A 22,789-nucleotide genomic window follows, 5' to 3' on the forward strand; every position below is an offset into this window, starting at 1 on the left:
GAAATTTAATTATTTATAAATACAAAAGTTACTGCAAAAATATTTATAATTATAATAATTCAATTTTATTTTTTCAAAATAAATTAGCAAAAAAAAAAAAAGAAAAATTTTTTAAAATAAACAAAAAGTAATATTATTGTGTAACATAACCATCATGATAAAAACACCTTCTAAATATTATTTTAGACTATACAAAATCAAATAATTACATATATATATAAGGAATAACAGTAGTTTATTCACAAAATTTAATTATTTTTAAAATTACATGACGACAATTAAAATATTATAAAAACAGTGAAAAATTCTGGCTTTGTCAATTAGGAACAATTTCTTTTTAACTTAATTATCAATAGCTTATATAGAACCATAGACATAACAAGATTTTACAAAAAAAATATTTCTCTCCTATATTATTTTGTTTTTAGAAACTTTTTTTTTATATTACTAGGATTTTTAAATAATACAAATTTCTAAGAGAATTAGTTTTAATTTTTATAATCTCTGCATGCGTCAACATTAAAGGGTTAATAATATAAGTTGGAATAAGTTTAGTGTAAGCATAATATAATACTATTTTTAAAAATACTATATAATTTAAAATACTGGGTGTTAAGCGGTTTTTGGTAAAACAACAAGAAATTATCATATAAAAAATAGAGTGAGACTAAGTTCATGATGTGATTGTTTTAAATAAATATATATATATTTAAAGTTTTATAAAAATAATTTTTAAAATGCCTTATTTTATATTTACATTATCCTATTCCTAAGTATATCTCCCTCTCTCTTTCACTTATATTCAATCATCTTTTCTTACAAAGAATTTAAATATTTCTTTATCATTTGATAGATGAATATAAAAAAAAAGAGGATAATAATTATCTCTTATGTCCATTAAAATAGCCTATTTTTTAATTAAGATTCCTCTAAAAGATAAAAACATAATTATGATAATAAAAAGAAAAAAAAGAGAGATATTTTAAAATGTCTAATTTATTCAATAAAATACAAGTATTATTTATGTTCATCATCATCATATAATTAACTTACGAATGTTAAAACAAAAAAATATAAAATAGAATAAAATAAAATAAATCATTAACAATTGAAATAAGATAAGAATACATACTTATAAATATATTAGACATAATTTATTATTTCTTTATACAAAAAATAATAAGCGTTTAACAGATATTAATTGATAGAAGATGAAAAATTTAGTAATTTGAAGTAAAATTTTTATTTAATTTATAAGTTTTGTTTTATAATATTTTAACTTTAAGATATAATCAACAAATATAAATTGTTTTGTTATCAAGATTCTATTTTATATTTCTTAATAAAACTACTAAAGTCCACTTTTAACCACGTGGGAGTGTTGTTTTGTTACATTTATATAAGTCAACACAAAAGAAATGATAAAGATGCCTATTATATATTTTTAAACTTATATTTCTTTTAAATAAATAATTTAAAAAAAATTAATGCTAATGAAATAAATTATAATATAACATGAGATATAATAAATAACAACTTTTAATACTGTAAAAAAAAAAATATTTATTTCTTTTTAAAAAGAAGTGTTTTTATATAATTTATTTTTTATCTCATTATTGTTTCATCAAACCAACCTATAACAATAAAATTAGAATAAAAAGTAAAATTTAAAATTCTAAATTTAACAAAAGTATATTTACCTGTTACAAATTTTTTTTTTTTTACATTCTAAAGTAACTTTAATTTTGGAAAAATAAAATAAAAATTTATAATTTTAAAAAATAATATAAAAATTTTTTTTTTTTTCAAAAATTTGTATTAGAGTTTTAATTGAAACACAATTTTATTTATCTCATTCAACCATAACTTAATAAAAATATTTTAAAAAAAAAAATTTTTTTTTAATAAAAGAAAAATGTATTAAAAATTTCTTTTTACTTCATCTCCCAAACTCACACCTAAACTATTTTGTGTATTATTAAACTTTATAAAAAAAAAAATAAATATATTTATATATACATATAAGAAATCTTTACAAACCTTAGATGTCGGAGAAGCCTAAGAAATATTTCTTCAATAGTATCTTTTTATGAGTGTTTTTTTTTTAAGCTATTAAACAACTTCAAAATAACAAATAATAACAAAAAAAAAATATATCTATACATTTTATAAAAAAAAAGCATATATAGTTATATGGTGAATGATTACACGAAAATAAAATTAAGCAACCATCTATTAAATAAGGGTAATTTCAAATTACAATATTAGATGTTTTTTTTTTTTAATTTAACTATTTTATTTTTAGTCTTAAAAGTTATAATTTTTTTAAAGGGGTTATTAAATTTTTACTCTTCCGAGTCTTTTTTTTTTTTTTATTTTTATTTTTAAAATATCTTTATAGACATAGACAAAAATATATACAAAATATTAACAAAAGAAACTATTTGGTATCAAAAAAAATTTATATATATATATGCATTAAAAATTTTTGACATTCTCTCAAATATATAGTATTATCAAAAAAAATATATATAAAGTTGTTATTAATTTACTACCTTATGAATTAATGAAACTAATAACAGATTTATTTTTAAATACGAATATATGTATTTTCCTGACTTAGTTATAAAAAAAAACATCTGTATTTATAGCTTTAAAGTGCTCCATTTATGCTAAAAAATATATATTTAAATGTAAAACATTAAAATCCTCTTCTTTTTTATTTTATTTTATTTTATTTTTTTTTTCTGACAGATAAATATAAGTATGATGTATAAAAGGATATATAATTTATTATATGCGACTTTTGTAAGAAAAAACTTTTTTTATTCCTATAAATATCCTTAGTTCATTATGAAGATGATTGATTAGAGATTATATTTCATTTTTTTTATATGAATTATTATTTATTTATCATGTCATTATGGTTAACAACAGACTATATATCATTAACAATATCTAACTTTATCAAAATTATCAAAAAAAAAAAAGTTTTACATATATTTTAAAAATGAATATTAACTTATGTTTTAATATAAAAAAAAGGAAAAAAAAAACTTTTTTAAAATAATATATGTAAAGATGTATTCGGCTTATTTTCTATAAAACATGAATAATTATAAAATAGTTTATCAAAATATCGATACAATAATTATTTTGGGCAAACCTTATTCTTATCAAATAATAAAAAATTTAATAACCACAAAAATGATAAGATAATAATTTATAAGATATACATTAAAAAAAAAGTTCTTTTTTTCGTCATAAAAATATCAGACCATTGTTTTTATTTGAATAAAAAGTTAAAATTTAATCTTTTGTTAACACATTATGGAAAATTCCGATAATAAAAGAAAAGACTATCTATAAAATATATTATCATGTAAAGATCATAAAAATATTTTAATATATAAATTTAAAAAAGTTATTAAAAGTTATTAGAAAGGTTATATATTAATCTATATAATATATATAATATTTATTAAATTATTGAATATTTAAAAAAAAAAAATTTTTTTTCAATTTATTACAATGTTACTATATGAATATATTTTAAAAGTATTTAATTTTAAACATTCTCTTGTTTTTTTAAACTTTGACTGAAAAAAAAACGAGAAAACTAATTTCATTACACTAAATAAAGATTTTTTTTTAATATCTATTCATCTTCAATTTGTCTAGTCTTTTCTTTTTTTTTTAGGTTGAATTATTTTTTTTTTTTCTAAAACATGTCATGCAAACCATCTTATAAAGTTGCCGATATTTCCCTTGCCGATTTTGGGCGTAAAGAAATTGTTATGGCTGAAAATGAAATGCCAGGTTTAATGGCTATGAGAAAAAAATATGGACCAAGTAAACCTCTTGCTGGTGCAAGAATTGCTGGATGCCTTCATATGACTATTCAAACTGCTGTCCTTATTGAGACACTTGTTGAACTTGGTGCTGATGTACAATGGTCATCATGTAATATTTTCTCTACTCAAGATCATGCTGCTGCTGCTATTGCTGCTACTGGAGTTCCAGTTTATGCCTGGAAAGGTGAAACTGATGAGGAATACCTTTGGTGTATTGAACAAACTCTTATCTTTAAAGATGGACAACCATTAAACATGATTCTTGATGATGGTGGTGATCTTACTAATATTGTTCACGAAAAATATCCAGAACTTTTAGCTGGAATTTATGGTATCTCTGAAGAAACTACAACCGGAGTTCATAATCTTGCTAAAATGTTAGCTGAAGGAAAATTAAAAGTTCCAGCAATTAATGTTAATGATTCTGTTACTAAATCTAAATTTGATAATCTTTATGGTATCAGAGAATCACTTATTGATGGAATTAAAAGAGCAACTGATGTCATGCTTGCTGGTAAGGTAGCAGTTGTTGCTGGATATGGAGATGTTGGTAAAGGATCAGCAGCTGCTCTTCGTGCTTTTGGAGCACGTGTTGCTGTTACAGAAATTGATCCAATCAATGCTCTTCAAGCAGCTATGGAAGGATATGAAGTAACTACTCTTGAAGAAATTGCTCCAAGAGCTAGTATCATCGTTACTACTACAGGATGTAAAGATATTGTTACAGGAAAACATTTCGAGGTTCTTCCTGATGATGCTATCGTCTGTAATGTAGGACATTTCGATTGTGAAATTGATGTTAATTATTTAAATAAAAATGCTATTAAAGATAACGTCAAACCACAAGTAGATAGATACACTATGAAAAATGGACGTCATATTATTGTCTTATCAGAAGGTAGACTTTGTAATTTAGGTAATGCAACAGGACATCCATCATTTGTTATGTCTAATTCATTTACTAATCAAGTTCTTGCACAAATTGAACTTTGGACAAAGAAAAATACACAACAAGCTTATAAACTTGGTTTATATGTACTTCCAAAAGCACTTGATGAAGAGGTTGCTGCTCTTCATCTTGAAAAACTTGGAGTTAAACTTACTAAACTTACTCAGGACCAAGCTAATTACCTCGGACTTCCAATTAATGGACCATTCAAGCCAGATCATTACAGATATTAAAAAAATAAAAACTAACCATTATTTGTTATTCACTTTTTTTTAAAGTTACTATATAAAAATTAATATTAAATAAATTTTTTTTTCTTATTTAATATATTACTATAAAAATATTTAAAAATAATTTTATAGTTTCTATTTTTATCACAAATCAAATTTTATTTTAAAAACACATTTTTCTTTAACAATATATCTTTAAAAATTATTGCATTTTTAATGTTTATATATATATTTATCCGCCTTTTTATATCTTTTTTTAAAAAGTTAAACTTTAAATTGATTTAGATGGTTAACTGATAGAAAAATTATATTAAAAGAAAATTATATTATTTGGTATTATGATTATTTAATTATTAAATTTTAAAATTCTTTTTTGTTAATATAATTTTAAAAGAAATTATTTTATAAAAATTTTATTGTTAAACTTTATTAGAAATTTTTTTTTTAAATATTATACAAATTTTTAACAATATATAGTAATTCATATTTCAATATATATAAGTATTGTTTAAAAATAGTTTTTATCTGATTAAATATGCAGTTTTGTCAAAAAGTTAAAAATGAAAAATTTGTCATATTATAAAATAAAAGTTTATCTAAATTTATATTTTCTTATCAATATATATCTATAGAGAGTTTCTTTTAAATATTATCTATTTTCTTAGATTCATATTAATTTTAAAAATCTATCAACTTTCAAATATATACTGAAAATAGTAAACCTTTTTTTTTGTGTAATAAAATTGCAACTATAAAATTTTTGATAAAAATAAATGATATTGTATTTAAAAATAGAACAAAATTTTGAAATATATAATATTACCAAGAATAATTATTACTTTTTATAAAAATTTTGTTAGGGTATTTTAAATTGACCAAAAATAAGTTAATTTATCTTTTTATACATTACAAAATAAATTATATTATGATAAAAATATATAACTAATAATATATTTTAATAAAAGTAGATGTAAATTTTTAAGATCCATAAAAATATGTAATATTATACATATAAAAATATGCCAAGAAATTTTATGTCTTATTAATAAAATATAATTACAGTTCATAATATTAAATTAAAGACATTTTTTTTACTGTAGGAAAGGATATTTGTTATTAAGTAATTATTATAGATGACGTTTTTAGTTTAATAAAAATTATATTTATAAATTAAAAATATATTAATAAAAAAAAACATTTTTTTTAATTTATATTTTAAAATAAGCAATATAATTTTATGGATAAAATTAAATATTTATCAAAAATAAAATATAAAATGCAATTTACATAAATTATCATTACAATTTTTAAAGGGATATATATATTTAATTATTTAACTTTTTTTTTTGTCACATTTTTTTTATAAAATTGACAAAAACACTTATTTATATAATTATAGTAAAAATAAAAATACTTGATGTTAAATATAGTACATATTTTAATGTCACTAAGATTTTTATTCTGCAATTAATTTTTTTAAAAAACAAGAAACATCAATCTTTAATCAATTTCAAAATCTTTAGATCAATCATTAGAAAATGTGACTTTTTTTAAAAAATATATCAATTTCATATATTTTGCATTAAAAAATCAAAACATTTTGTTAGTCTTTGAATTCATAAGTTTTATGTATATATGATATTAAATAAATTTACTTAACATGCAAGTAGGTAAAAATATAATATAGTTAAGATTAATCATTTACATACTTTTCTTATTAAACAGATAGTTAGATTTCTATACTGTAATAAATTAAAATAAATTCTTAACAATTTTTAATATTAAAACATCATAAAATTAAAATTAAAACTAATAAAAAAAAAATAATTATTTTTTAATGGTCAATAAACTAATATTAAGAAGGCAAACATTAATTATATATTTTCCTAATAATATTTTTTTTAATAAAAATTTAATCATAACTTTTAACCAATAAAACTATCAACACTTGTTTTAATAAATATTATTTAAATATCTTCAGTGATAACATTATCAAAGATATAAAATTAAGCCAACAATCATTTTTTTTTATAATTTTATTTCTTTTCATAAATCATAAAGATAAGTAATAATTTTGTTAGTGAATCTCAAAGTAATTGATAACTATTTCTGTCAATTGAATATTTATCAAATTTATCGTTATATGACGCAAAATATTAAATAATTTCAATATTAACTATTTCTTTGAAAATTTAAAGTTAATTTAAATATACATCAATTTGTGAACCTCATTATATTTTAGTTGTCAAATAACAAGATACATTTAAATTTTTAGGGAAACTTTTTTTTTATAAAAATATTTTTTTTTTGAATAAAATAATCAAGATTTGTTGTTTAAAAATAATTTTAAAAAGTTTTATATAATATAACTATAATTTATATTGTTAAAATACTCTGTTTGTTATAAATATGGAACAAAAAAAATTTCAACTTTTTTTTAATATTTTTATTAATTTTAAAAGAAAAATAAAAGTTTTTGTTTGTGCATCTTATACATTAATCATATGTTATTATTAAAATATATAACATTTATATTATTATTAAACTTTGAAATTAACAATAATATTTTTAATAATATGTATTTATTTTATATTTAACTTGAAAATATGATTTAGTGATATCATATGTTGTCAATTTTAATATTTAATGAAAAAAAATAAATAAAAGATATTTAATTATACTTTAAAAAAACATGTAACAATATTTTTAATATGAAGTAAAAAAAAAAATCAAATAAAATAGTTGTTCAAAAAGATAAATTTAAATAAAAAATTAAATATTTAAAGTTTCATTAATGCTAAATATATTTTATTTACGATTTTTAAAAAACTATTTATGATACTTTTTAATTTATAATAAACTAAAATATAATATTTGCTAAAATAATTAAAATTTTTTTTGACATAATCATAGTAATTAATGTTACATAAACATTAAAATTTTTTATTAACCTTATTTACGTTAAAATTGTGGTGTTATAAACTTTTTTTTTCTCAAAAAAGTAGTTACTTGTAATTTATAATCTCCAATGATTAAAATTTTGTAATTCTAATAATTTATTTAATGTGAAAATAAAATTTTTATTACTGATAGTATGAAGATATTAAAAACATATGTTATTTTATTATTATTATTTTTAATTGTAATTTTTTTTTGTCATAAAAATCTCATAAGTTACTTGTACTTTTGAAAAAAAAACATTAAATGAAAACATATTATTATAGACAAATCATTTTAAAATAATATTATGATATCAAAATTTAGATATATGTACACAGAAAATCAAATCTATTTATAGTTTTTATTTTTTTTTTATATCAAATGACAAAACACTTTTTTTGTCTATAAATACTTATTAGATCAAACTCAAATTTAGGTAGAAAATATAACATAAATTGAGTTATAACAACGTATTACAATGATAATTATTATATCAAAAAAAATATATAATGTTTTTTTATATAAAATAATATTAGATATATATATTTGTATATATATATACATATATATATATTGTTTAAAAAATTATCAACTAATAATACATAAAAAAAAATACTTGAAAATTATTAGCAGTTAAAGCATTTCAATTGTAACACAGAAAATATTAATTTTTCATAAAAATTTTTTTCTCGATTATGGTAATAATTACAAATGTTATTTTGTACCGGTAATAGGTTCTTGTCGTATATCACTAACTCTTTGTAATGAATTACCACCTTCATCACCGGATGCATCACCATCTTCCAATGTTTTATTAACAATTCCCTTGGTATCATTAGGAATTTGAAGTGGTATTAATCTTTTATGAAATATCATTAAAAGAAGGAGATTTAAAAATATAACAATAAATTCAATTCCCCAAGCATAATAAGGTCCGGAAGATTGATATAATGTTCCTACTGTAACAGGACCAATAATTCTACTAACTGCTCCAGATACTTGCATTACACCTTGCATTGTACCTATAAATAGTATAATTTTAAAATAAATATTTCTTATAAACTTTTTTTTTTTTTATAATAATATTTACATAGAAAAATATTTGTAAGGAAAAGAAAAATTACCTTGTCTTCGTGGTCCAATTATCATTGAATATAATGTATTCATAGCAACATTTATTATAGGAAAAGCAATACCAATAATCACTGGATAAGAAATAATATATACCCATTGATTGACTGCTTTTACATTTGGACACCAACTATATTTATTTATATTACAACCTGGTAATTCATCTTTTGAAGCAATTATTTCATCTGTAACATTATATGTATGAATTGATTCTGGTAAAAATGGCCAAGCAAATGTAAGAAGATGAAATATAAATAATGCAACCATTGATATTTGTAAAGCTATTCTAAATTTCATATAACGATTCAATTTCAAAGATATATAAAGAAAATATACAATAAATGAGAAAGCTCCTAATACACCTTGAGCTATTGAACCATACTTTACAGCTTCTGTTGCTGTCCAAAAAAACATAATTTGTGAAAAGGATGTAGAAACTGTTTCCATATTAGTTTGAACAAACATCTGTGTAAAACGTGTAAAATTCATTATTATAACGGCTAACATATCAAAAGGTGGTAATTTAGTATTATCTCTTTTTGAGTTATTTTTTTGATCATCAATAACACCAGCATATGATTCATGAAAAAAGAAATATAATACAATCATACCTAATATATTAATAAGACAAGCTAAAAATGCTGGTGCTGTATATATATTAAAATATACATTAGAAAAAATTCTTAAACCAGGATATGATAATCCTGAAAACATTGCTTGAAAAGCAGGACCCATTGTTGTACCAATAGCCATACCACCAGTTATGTATGCTATAGCTTGAGATCTATCCTTTGTTGTTGAAGCAGATGTAGCATAAGCTTTTAAGAGTAATGTATTACTAGATCCAACACCTGTTAAAAATCTTCCTAACATCATTATCCAACGACGTGAATTTGATGGAAAAAGTACTAAACAGATGTGAAATATATTTCCCAATAACATAAATGTTAATCCTGTTTGTACTGGAATTTTTATTTGTTTAATTTTATTACTCCAATATCCAACAAGTGGTGAAGCTATAAGTTGACCTAATGAATATGCTGCAACAATATAACCAAAAAATGTTTGGTCACCTTTAGGATCATTCTTAAAAAAGAAAATTATCATTTATTTTTTGTTTAAAAATATTAAAATTATAATAACATACTTTTTCTAAATATGGTAAAAGTGAAGCAAAAAATATATTAAATTGTACAGATCCAATAAAAGCAAATGCAGCACCTACATAAATACTCGTCCAATCAGTTTTTGGAGATGCTTCACTTATAATTGAAACTCCACTACTTGCTGAACTTCTTCTGCTATTTATGCTTAAACTTTTTTTAAGAGAATTCATCTAGAAAATATAAATAATAATAAAAAATTTTAATAATAATCATGAATATAGATTATAAGATAGAAAAAAAAAAAAAACTTTTTTTAAACTCCGAATTTATGATTATATTTTTTTAATCTAAATAAGTAATTGATAATCAAACTGATAGGATAAATAAAATGATATATATTTATTGTTGATCTAATATATGATGAAATGATGCTTTTATAGTTTATGTGATTGAAAAAAAGGCGTGGATTTTGTTGAGGAGTTTTTCTCCAAGATCAAACTAAGGCTAATAATACGATAAAATGAAAAGGAAGTTGACGACAAAACTAGTTGTATTAATCTGATTATGATACTTATTATAACAAATAAGGAATTAAAATAAATAGTGAGTATTTTAATTAACAAATAAATTACGATGAGTCAACAAAAAATATTTTAAATAAAGTATCCTATTTAAAATGATTATTATTTGTTATTAAATAATATACTAGATTATCATCCATATATTGTTTTTTTTTAACATATCATGTATTAAATAAATTGATATAATTCAATTTATGCAATCTTTTTATAATAAAAAAACCAACTTTTAACTTAGGTTTAAAGTTTAATTAAAGTTCTTTTGTGTCATCATTAAAAGTGATATCTATTTGAATGATGTATATTCTATCATAAATTAAATTAACAATTGTTATAAATTGTAATATATTATTTATACTTTTATATATTAAGATAAATCACAATAAACTTATTGATACATAGAAAAGTTAATATATTGTATAATGGCATAGGATAATCTTTCTCATTATTAAAAAATTATTTTTTTTTACCATATAATAAAAATTTTACTTTACATAATAACTTCTCATCTCTAAAACTTCTTTAAGTAAACTTTTTTTTTTTATCATAGTAATATAAATATTTATATTGATATATATTTAATTTTTTTTAATTTTGTTGTTTGTTACTTCTTATAAAAAAATAATAAATTTTAAGTACTATATTTGTCATGTAAATTTTTTTTATAACAGATTATTCAGTGTCATTTTACATTTTGATAAATTAAAATATGTAAAAGTTATTATTACGTCACGGGAGAATTATTTTTATTATTAAAAATCATATAATTTCTATAAGATTAATATTAGAATAAAATAATTTTTAAAGTACAATACTTTTTCATCAAAATTTTTTTTGTTAAAAAAAATTCATTGTTTACATTGTCTTGTAACATATTTGTGATCTATTTATTTTTACTTAATAATAATTACAATGTTTTTTAGATTTATTTCTAATAATTATAAGAAAAAAATTTTGCATTAAAATTTTTCAAAAAAAAAAAAGAAGTTTATATTTTTCATTTTTATTATTATTTTAAATGGTAAGCTTATTTACAAAAAAAAAAAACAATTTGTAAATGTTAACTATATATTTAAATTGTTAATTGAGGAAAGAAAGGAAGTATTTATAACAATCTAGGTACAACAAAATGATTAGAATAACAATATGATTATTTAAGAAAATGACTAAATCCGCCTATCACTATTATCACAAGGTAAAATATAAATTTAGGATCTAATATTTCAATGAAATATATATTTAGCAATTTTTATTTATAATATGGATATACAAGAAGAGGTAAGGATTAAAATATTTATAAATATGTTTAAATTATTATGTATCTATTTAGAGTAAATCTAAAAAGCGCCCACCATTAGCCAAATTAGATACCCTGGTACGCCAGGCATCACAAGAAAGAATTAAAAATGAAGGACTTCAAAGAAATAATACTATTAAAAGTAGAAAATTTTTTGAAAAAACTCAAAATAAAAATTTTTATGAAAAACTTACAGATGATAGTGTATTATGTATTAATGCCTCACCTTCATCAGGTGAATTTAATTTAGCTGTCATTTTTTCACCTTCCATTATATCTACAACATTCCTTACAACCATTGTTAGTCAATTTTCATCTCATGGAATCAATATAACACATCTAGAGACAAGACCTATATTTAAGATTTCTGATTCCACAAATGGTAAAAATATTATTGAAATATTAATTGAGTGTTCTGTAACAAAAGCAAAATTATTACTTGCTGTTAGTGCTATTCTTGAAAATGAAGAAATAGATAAAATTCAACTAAAACGCCTAACAGATAATCCATTAATTAGTGTTCCATGGTTCCCAAAGCATGTTAGTGAATTGGATAAATGTATGCACGTTATAACAAAATATGAACCAACCGAAGATCCCCGACATCCAGGTTTTGGTGATAAAAATTATATAAAAAGGCGTGAAGAATTAAATAATATAGCTAATAATTATAGATGGGGTGATAAACTTCCTTATATTGAATATACTGAGGAAGAAAATAATACATGGAGATTATGTTATATGCATCTTAAAAATTTTAGACAATCACATACATGCAAAGAATATAGAGAAAATATTAAAGCTATGGAAGATGCCGGAGTTATTAATGAAAATGTTATACCTCAACTATATGATTTGAATAATTTTTTATTTAAAAAGACAGGCTTTCAACTTAGACCATGTGGAGGTTTGTTATCTGCACGTGACTTTCTTGCTTCTTTGGCATTTAGAGTATTTCAAACAACACAATATATTAGGCATTCTAGTTCTGTTCATCATAGTCCTGAACCAGATGCCATTCATGAATATCTTGGGCATGTACCTATGTTTAGTGATCCATGGATAGCTAAAATGTCACAAGAAATTGGTCTCCTCTCACTTGGGGCATCTGATGAAGAAATAGAAAAATTAGCAACCATATATTGGTTTATTATTGAATTTGGTTTATGTTATGAAGATGGTAAATATAAAGCAATAGGAGCTGGGTTAATATCAGCTTTTGGTGAATTACAACATGCATGTTCTGATACTCCAAGACATGAAGAATTTAATCCTGATGTTGTTGGAAAAACATCATATGATGATTCTGATTATCAAGTAGTATATTTCGTAGCAAATAATCTAAAGGTAGCTTTTCAAAAGATAAAAGAATATGCTAAAGCATTTAAAAAGCCATTCACATTGACATATAATCCATATACTCAATCAATTGATGTTATGTCAGAAAGGCAAAATATTGAAAATAAAATAACAGAACTAAAAAATTATTTGAATGAATTAAGTTTTTACTTGGATAGTCAAGAGTATTCTTAAATATATATATAAATAAATTTATATTATTTTATTTTATATATGTATTTAACGAATGAAATATACAGATAAAATAAAATAACATATATATATTTATTATATATATTAGATGGAATATGGTTATTACGTTGAAACATGGTAAATTTATTACAAATTATATGATAAATAAAACAACATTTGATATATATTTATAAAATATCAAATTAAATAGATGCATTTTATACCGTAAATATAAATATATATATATATATTACTGATATATCAAGAATATAATATAATATATATATATATATATATATATATAGAAGTAAATATTTAGTCCGCCGGAAATGAATAATGCTGGAAACACTTAAAAATAATTGTAATGATGATATTTTTAGTAAATTTGTTAACATAATTAAGATTGATCCATTAGACATTGATATATTTGTAAATATATATTTACATGATTATCACTAATTTAAAAATCATTGAATAATTCTTGATAAATTTATGGTATCACTCTTGTAACTAAAAATATATATTTTTCTTAACAATTCCGTTTTATTTTTTTATGTGACACTTTTAACCAGTTAAAATAAAATTTATGATGTTTGTCTTTTTATATCATTCATTTATTTTTAACGAAGAACAAAAATTAAAGCCGTTGTTTGATATTAATTTGTAAAAATATTATTGTACTTTTTTTTTTTAAAGAAAAAAAACAACAGAGCTGTCAATATTAATGAATAATTTAAAAATGATGAGCTGAAATGTGATTAAAAAAATATTTTTTTTTTTTATAAAATTAAAACAAGCATTTTTTTTTATGGCATAAAAAAATTATTTCAAACTTTTTTAAATTACTTTGTTATTAATTGATAAATATATTATATATTTAACCAATAAATCAATTATTGAAAATCAGAATAATATATAAAAATAGATGTGTTGAAAAGGCTGTTAAAGATTAAGATTTATATCATCTACCTAATAAAAACAATATTATTTATTGTGGTGATCTCATCATATAATATATATACTACATAGTTAAATAATAGAAAGTAAAAATATACACAAATTGTTACTTAAAGATAAGAGAGAGAGAGTAGCTTAGTGTTTTTAACTTTTCTTTCAAATATACACTTTGACAATGAATAAAGAGGATAAAGAAATCATTGTGAGTAACGAGAAATTGATAAAATGAAGGTTTTGGTATATATACCAATATATTAATATATTTACAATTATATGTTTTAATATTTTTAACGAATAAAATAATCATTTTTATTTTATAAATCTTATGTTAATTTAATAAAAATTCCTTATTTAATCTAATTTAAATAAAAAAAATTATAACAAAGATAAATAAAATTATTCTTTTTTTATTTACAATGAAACTCTTATCTTTTTTTTTTCATTGATTAAAATTTAACATCTTTAACTAAATTATTTAATTTTTTAGATAAATATTCTCATTTCCTAATGATTATTATATTATTCATTATTCATGGGAAACTATAAATCTCGACCTCATTTAACATGTACAGATGAGTTAAAAAAACGAATATCTGAAAGTTATTCTATTGTACGATCAAAATTAAACGAAGATTCAAAACCAAGAATAGGTCAATGGAGTCCTCTACAACAAGCTGTATTTCAAGGATCATTAAAAGAGGTTCAAGAATTGTATAATGATAAAAAACAACTTCAAGAATTATGCCCATGTAGAGAGATAACACTTTTACATATAGCATCTATAAGTCATCATCCTGAAACAAAAGAAAAACTTCATTTTCTACTTACTGAAGCATCAACAGATGATACATTATTAAGATCTTTAATAACAAAAAAATCAAAAAACGGTTATACAGCTCTTCATACAGCAATTTATAAAAATGACATATCTATTGTTGAAATACTTCTATCATTTTCATTTAATCCAAACGAGTATTCTGAAAATATTCCACCACCATTACATCTTGCTTCAATGTCTGGTAATGCTGAAATGGTATCATTATTAATAACATCTGGTGCAGATGTTCATTCATCTGATTTTGTTCATTTTACACCTTTACACTCAGCAACATATTTTGCTCATGAAAAAGTTGTTGAAACATTATTAAAATATGGTTCTGATCCTAATTATTCTGGTGGTATAAAAGATTGTTGTTTACATATTTCTGCATCAAAAGGTAATCTTCCTATAACAAAATTACTTCTTAATGGTGGTTCTGATCCATTTCTTTATGATGATGAAGGTAATAATGGATTACATTTTGCCTCAAAATCTGGTCATGTAACATTAATGGAATGTGTTTTAAAAAAAGTTTCACCTAATCAACAGGATTTAATATTTAAGACAAATATTTATGGTGATACATCACTTCATACGGCATGTTATGCTGGTAAATTAGATTGTGCCAAAAGACTTTTTATGATTGCTGGTAGTAGTATACTTACAATAGAAAATAGTTTTTCAGAGACACCATTAATGGCAGCATGTACAGCTGGTAAAAGTATTGAACTTGTTGCTTTCCTACTTCGGCAACCTGGTGTTGATCCAAATTATCAGGGTAAAGATGGTCATTCAGCATTGCACTCTGCATGTTATCATGGACATATAAGAATTGTTCAATATTTATTAGATAATGGTGCTGATCAAAATATAGCAGCTAAAAGTTTTGACACTGATAATGGTGGTTCTTATTATAAACCAAATTCTGTTTTTTCTTTAATGAAACTTGATTCAAATAATAGTCTTAATACTTCATCAAAAAGTTCCTCATTATCTGGTATTGATGATAATTCATATATCTCTCAGGCATTTCAAACACCTATATTTTGGGCATATGAAAAAGGTCATGATCAAATAGTTGCTTTATTAAAATATTATGCTTCAAAAAAATTAGATTCTGATGTTGGATCAGAATACTCTTCCGGAAGTTCAAGTTACATTCCATTACCATCACCAATAGGAAAATTAAGATCTATGACAAAAGAAAAAACAGAAATATTACAGTTACGTGCACGTTTACCTTTATCATTTCAAGTAAGTTTATTGGATGTTGAACTTCAAGAAGTTATAGGATCTGGAAGTTTTGGTAAAGTTTATAAAGGTATTTATCGTGGTATGCCTGTAGCAATAAAAAAGTATAAAGCAATATCATTTGGTGCCAAAACAGAAGTTGACATGTTTTGTAGAGAAGTTACTATACTTTATCAAATGAAACATCCAAATATTGTTGGTTTTATTGGAGCATGTCTTGATGATCCAAGTAGATTTTCAATTATAACAGAATACGTCTCTGGTGGATCACTTTTTTCATTAATTCATAAACAAAAACTTAACTTTGAAATGATATTAAAATTAAGTATTGGTGTTGATATAGCTAAAGGAATGCGATATTTACATGAAAAAACACCTAATCCTGTTCTTCATAGAGATTTAAATTCACACAATATTCTTTTACATGGTGATGGAAGAGCTGTTATCTCTGATTTTGGTGAATCAAGATTTTCAAGACAATATGATAATGATGATCATATGACAAAACAACCAGGAGTAAGTATTTTAAAAAAAAATTATAATAAATTATTAATATATTTTTAGAATCTTCGTTGGATGGCACCAGAAGTATTTACACAATGTTCTAAATACGATCAAAAAGTTGATGTTTTTTCATTTTCTTTAGTTTTATGGGAAATTCATTCATCAGAGTTACCTTTTTCACATCTAAAACCTGCAGCAGCTGCAGCAGAAATGGCTTACAAAAGAAGTAGGCCATCTTTACCATCATACCCAACAAATCAATTTCCTGATCATATTATTAAAGTAATATCAATGGCATGGAATCAAGAACCAACTCAAAGACCTACATTTGCTGAAATAATAACAATTCTTGAAAAACATATTGATAAAGAAAATAGGTATAATTTTAATATTGGAAATATTACATCTATATTTGATGACTTAAATATAACAGGAAATGATGATGTAAAAGAATTATATCCAATTGGAAATGTTTCCAATTTAACAACACAATGGGAAAGAAGACTCCTTCCTGATGTCAATCCATTTGGAATTAATTTAAAAGAAACATCATTACAACATATTGATAGTCAATCATCTAATACATCAACTAATTCCTCATCTTCAAAAACAATTGAAGCTCTCAGGCAACGTTTAGATTCCCATGGTTATGTTTCACAGGCAGCCAAAGCAATATCAGCAGCAAAAAATGCCTCAGCTTTAAGAGATAGTTTTATCTTAGCAAGAGGTGATTCAGTAGCTAAAAGGCAAAGTAACTTTGAAAAAGATGATGAGATTCTTGAAATTAACTCAACTTTTGCCAGTATCTCATCTAGCGGTGTAAAGACGGGTAGTGAAGAAACATTAAAAGAAGAATAAAAATAAAAAAAAAAATAATAATACTTCCAACTATTTATAATATTTAAAATGATTTAGTTATGTTTGTTTTGGAAGAAAAATATGTCAAAGAAATAAAAAAAAAAAAATCTTTTGTTTAATAATAAAAATGAGATATTCCAAAAATATTGTATGATAAATAGTTCTAACTTTCTTCATTATAAAAAAAAAGACTATTTATAATTTCAAAATTCAAATGTTACCTTTAATTGATTTTTTAAAAATTTCTTTAAACCTGTGTTTTTTATAATATTTGGGTATTGTTGACAAATTTCTCTTAGGGTATCTTCAAAAGTCTCTGGCATAAATATTTTTTTATTATTAATACCATTATATGCTTTTAATGCGTAAAAATATTGTATTAATGAATCATAAAAAAATCCATTAATTTCATCAAAATCGTCATGTTCTCGTGGTGTTATTTCTAACCAAAATCCTGTAACTGACACAGCTAGAAAATATTTACATGTATAGACAATAACATTGCTTTCATCATGAAATTCATCTAAAGTACATTTTATTATATTTTAAAAAAAATAATTGTAAAATAATATATATTATATTATATGTCTATGTTATTACTATTAGTTACTTTAAAAAAAAAATAAAATAAAAGCTATAGTTATTAATAATTATTGTTTTTTATATATATTTTTAATTAAAATAATAATATGCATTTAAAACTTACCAGTAGAGTCTTTTATTTTTATTAATATGTCAAATAATTCACTACATTCATAACGGGCATCTTCAAGAATAGTGTTAAGAAATTGTTGAGATTCAGTTGACTTTGAAAAATGTTTATTACCATAAAATTCAATTCCTTTAATTAATTTACTGTAAAATTCAAACATTTGGTCTATCTTTTTTGAATATGTATCCATTATTAATGACATTTCATTTTCTGATATTGAACAATTTGTAGCAACAAGAATTTGACAAATAATATCAATACAATCAACAATATTGTTTTCCTTTAATCCTTTTTTTAGACGATTAGTAAGATTTTGCCGTATACTTATCTTTTTTAATGATATTGACTTATGAAATGTTGTCTCAACAAACTCTTTAAAACTACCTAAATACTCATCACAATTCTCCATTTTTTCTAACAAAATATTATATAAGAGTCTTCCATTTTCAACTGTATTTTGAATATCTTTAAATTCCTCCGGTAAACCATTACATTTTTTTGTTGGTTTATTAATACTCATATTATGATTTTCAATATCTTCTAAATATGTTGAAATGTCCCTTTTACTTTCTGTTAACGTCCTCTAAAAAAAAAAGAAAAAAGAATGTATATAGTTATAGATGAAATTTAATGGTAGGGAAGAAATATTTTAAAATGAAAGAATTGTTAGAAAAAATTAATTATACTCTTCATATATTATATTGTCCCTCTTTTAATTTAGTAGGAATTTAATATAAAAAAAAGTAATAAAACTTACTTTATAATCATCTATTAATACATCTATGCTTTCTTTCAATTGTCTTGATACCGTTTCCAAAAAACCATTCATTTTATCTAATTCTTCAAGATTTTTACAACATATAACGGTCATCTGTTTAGCAATACAACCATACGACAATATATCACCACAAGATTGTAATGATAACAATTTTGTATGTTCATCATCATTTTTTTTATTTCTTAATTTTTTTCTCTTAAAAAATTTTTTGTAAGCCTGCCCAACCTTTGAAGTTTGACCACCCATTATAAATTTTGAGAATATATTCTTTAAAAAATAAAATAAAATGAAATAAAATAAAAAGATATAAATTATAAAAAAATAAGGTATATAAATAAGGGAAAATAAAATAAAAAATTAATACAAGTACTATGTCAAAAATAAAGATGTAAATAATGAGAAAAAAAAAATTCCAACCAAGTATTTTTATAAAAATATTTCTTCAATAAATATATATTTTAATCTTAAAGGATAATATAATCTTAAGACACTCCACCTAAACTTTATTATAACTACAAAATTGATGTAACTTGATTAAATAATAACAAGGAAAGATGGGATAAAAAAATAATAATAAAACATTTGCGCACAAAAATGATAAAATAAACAATAATAAAAAGGCATTATCTTCACTTTATTTTTTTAATCAAAAATAATAGATTAAAATATATTTTCATGGAAATTTTTTATTGTATACACATTATTAATTGTTAATAATATATTATAAGTGGCATTTTATTGTTAATATTTATGAAATACTTATTAAATAGCATTTAATAAACTTACTTATTAATATATTTTAATTAAATAAAAATATTTTCCATCTGTTTCTTTAAATTTATTCGTTTATAAATGAAACCGTATGATAGTAAAAGAAAATATATAAAAAAAGGGCTACACTTTAATGGAGTAAATTGTGTAATATTATATACTTCTATATTTGGGATAATTTTAGAATACTTAATTAAAAAGCATCACACTTTTAATTAATACATTTCAATTAAGTTATACAATGATATCATATATAGAAACAGCTTTTATTTTTATCGGAATTAAAAACTTTTTCACATATAAATAAATATATATATTTGAAATTTTACTTTTCAATTCTCTTCAATTCATTATAATGTTGGGTGTGTATTTTAATATATGTTAAAACTATTAACAGTAATATTATAAATTTGAAACAATTTTTTTTTTTTATTCTTTCACAAATCTTTACTTCTAACTATAATAAAAAATATCGTGCCTTTTTGAGATTTTGATGATAGTATATAAGATTCTATCTTTAATATAAATACATATATATATAATATAATATATATATATAAAAATATACTTCTACATATCCCTTCTCCCTCCTTCTATAGATGTTTGTTTCCAACCTCTTCAAAAGCAATTTGCATTCATTGAACATTATTTATGTAATATTAGTAGATAGTGATAAAAAAATGTACATAAATATGAAAATAAATATTCTGATAATTTACTCTTGTCCTCGACGTCATTTTAATATCATTATATGTATCAAAATTGTTTATTTAACATAAGAAATAAAAAATAATAATTAGATATGTGAAATGTTATCTAAGGTAATAATTAATTTTTTTTTCTCTATCTTAATATAAGCAATAAAAAAAAATATAATTTATAAAAATTATTTTCAGAAAATAATTAATTTTAATAAATATTTCTATTGTACACATATATTGTTATTTTATTTCAAAGACCATATAATAATGATAGTTATTAGATAGAACAAAATTAAAAAGAAATATCATTATTTTTTAAAAAAAAAGGATATAAAAAAAATTTTTTATTATAATTTATGTCATCTACAAAAAATAAAAAATGCAACAAAAGAAAAAAGATTATTTAGAAAAAAAGTTTTGTGTTAAAAAAAAAAATTTTAAACATATTAAAAATATGCAAATTAAAAAAAAATAATAATAAAAAATTTATTAGATTTTTTTTTTATCTCCAGTCATCTGATTATAAGTTTATCTATTTATAAATTCTTTTAAATAGTATATTTCAGTAATTGATAAATAAAAAAATAAAATAAAAATAGATTCGTAAAAGATTTTATATTTGGTAAAAATTTTATAAGTTAATATTCGCAAAAATGAAACATTTTACAATTTTAAATATTCTTTTTTAATTTTTATCCCGTTTTTTTTCTTTAGGTTGAGGGGTAGACCAATAATTTACTTTTCGCATCTCAACGATTCTGAAAAAGATAAATTAAAATATTATTATGGTGTTATTCTTAAATATAAATATATTACTAACACTTCAACAAAATTTACTAAAAAGTTTAATGCATTTTTTGTCTTTGAAATTTACTTAACCAATACCTTCAACTAGTTATCCAAAATTACTAATATTTATAATTTTTGCAAAAAAAAAAGCTAATAATTAGAAACATAAACTTACGGATAAAGTTGATCAGCAAAGTCACGGACAGCTTTAGCTGGAGCAGAGTAATCTTGAAGATATGGAATTTGTAAAGATATCTCAACTAAATATGAATTACTAAATGGTTTTACATTTTTATCATCATAATAACCCATTTTTTCTATTTTTGATAATTTATATACAGTAATAACAATTTCACCTTTTGTATAAGCATACCCTTCAACAATGAATTCATAATCAGTCCTCAATCCTAAACCTCTAATAAATTCCATTTGATCTGAACTCTGGGTAACTGTATCAATACGATTCCTAACAATACAAGGACATTTATCATTTAATTCTGGTGTTCCAATATATTTAAGATGCATCAAGTTTCCTTCATAGTTTGGAAATTTTCTCCTAAACCTAAAAACAAAAGGTGTTTTTGTATCTATAAAATCACTACTTAAATAAAAAGTTATTTCATGTTCCCGAAATTTAACCTCTCCAGGATCACATAAACCTTGAAGTCTTTGCTTTAAAGGTACCAATGCATCTTGAAAAATACTTCCATACAAAACAATTTCTTTTTTTTGAAAATTTCCACGATTTACTTGAGCTTTAAAATCTTCAAGAATATTTTTTCCTCCTGTCAATGGATTATATTTTGTCTCTTTTAATTGATGAGATGGTATACTAGCCATATCTCAAATTTTGACACCTAAAAAAAGAAATAGATACATATAAATTAAAATTAAGTAGTGTTATAAAAAGTTTTTAAAGAAAATTAGCTTAAATTACATGAATGAGATGTGAAAACGCATTTTATCAGGAAGTGCAAAAAGATACTTTTTTGTAAACATCTTTCTATGATGTATCTTAACAGAAATTATATTG

General features: G+C 21.4%; 6 protein-coding genes across 6 annotated transcripts; 3 read left to right on the forward strand and 3 right to left on the reverse strand.

Moving 5' to 3' along the window:
* Nucleotides 1-3,728: 3,728 nt before the first annotated feature.
* On the forward strand, nucleotides 3,729-5,036 carry SRAE_2000149000 (Adenosylhomocysteinase; the record flags this gene model as incomplete). Its single annotated transcript, XM_024652448.1, has 1 exon — nucleotides 3,729-5,036. One exon carries the CDS (start codon nucleotides 3,729-3,731, stop codon nucleotides 5,034-5,036), a length of 1,308 nt encoding a protein of 435 aa, XP_024506024.1.
* Nucleotides 5,037-8,687: 3,651 nt separating this feature from the next.
* On the reverse strand, nucleotides 8,688-10,440 carry SRAE_2000149100 (Major facilitator superfamily and Major facilitator superfamily domain, general substrate transporter and Major facilitator superfamily domain-containing protein; the record flags this gene model as incomplete). The annotated part of the gene is made up of 3 exons (XM_024652449.1): nucleotides 8,688-8,995; nucleotides 9,098-10,190; nucleotides 10,252-10,440. The coding sequence occupies 3 exons, from the start codon at nucleotides 10,438-10,440 to the stop codon at nucleotides 8,688-8,690; spliced, it is 1,590 nt and encodes a 529-aa protein (XP_024506025.1).
* A 1,608-nt stretch (nucleotides 10,441-12,048) lies between these two features.
* On the forward strand, nucleotides 12,049-13,618 carry SRAE_2000149200 (Phenylalanine-4-hydroxylase; the record flags this gene model as incomplete). The annotated part of the gene is made up of 2 exons (XM_024652450.1): nucleotides 12,049-12,066; nucleotides 12,119-13,618. The coding sequence occupies 2 exons, from the start codon at nucleotides 12,049-12,051 to the stop codon at nucleotides 13,616-13,618; spliced, it is 1,518 nt and encodes a 505-aa protein (XP_024506026.1).
* Nucleotides 13,619-15,104: 1,486 nt separating this feature from the next.
* SRAE_2000149300 (Serine/threonine-protein kinase TNNI3K) lies at nucleotides 15,105-18,005 on the forward strand (the record flags this gene model as incomplete). Its single annotated transcript, XM_024652452.1, has 2 exons — nucleotides 15,105-17,159; nucleotides 17,208-18,005. 2 exons carry the CDS (start codon nucleotides 15,105-15,107, stop codon nucleotides 18,003-18,005), a joined length of 2,853 nt encoding a protein of 950 aa, XP_024506027.1.
* A 203-nt stretch (nucleotides 18,006-18,208) lies between these two features.
* Nucleotides 18,209-19,741, reverse strand: SRAE_2000149400 (Hypothetical protein; the record flags this gene model as incomplete). The annotated part of the gene is made up of 3 exons (XM_024652453.1): nucleotides 18,209-18,528; nucleotides 18,712-19,300; nucleotides 19,475-19,741. 3 exons carry the CDS (start codon nucleotides 19,739-19,741, stop codon nucleotides 18,209-18,211), a joined length of 1,176 nt encoding a protein of 391 aa, XP_024506028.1.
* A 1,911-nt stretch (nucleotides 19,742-21,652) lies between these two features.
* On the reverse strand, nucleotides 21,653-22,596 carry SRAE_2000149500 (Mediator of RNA polymerase II transcription subunit 18; the record flags this gene model as incomplete). The annotated part of the gene is made up of 2 exons (XM_024652454.1): nucleotides 21,653-21,725; nucleotides 21,932-22,596. 2 exons carry the CDS (start codon nucleotides 22,594-22,596, stop codon nucleotides 21,653-21,655), a joined length of 738 nt encoding a protein of 245 aa, XP_024506029.1.
* Nucleotides 22,597-22,789: the final 193 nt, after the last annotated feature.

Source organism: Strongyloides ratti, assembly GCF_001040885.1.
Source record: "Strongyloides ratti genome assembly S_ratti_ED321, chromosome : 2".
In the NCBI taxonomy this organism is placed as follows: Eukaryota; Metazoa; Nematoda; class Chromadorea; order Rhabditida; family Strongyloididae; genus Strongyloides; species Strongyloides ratti.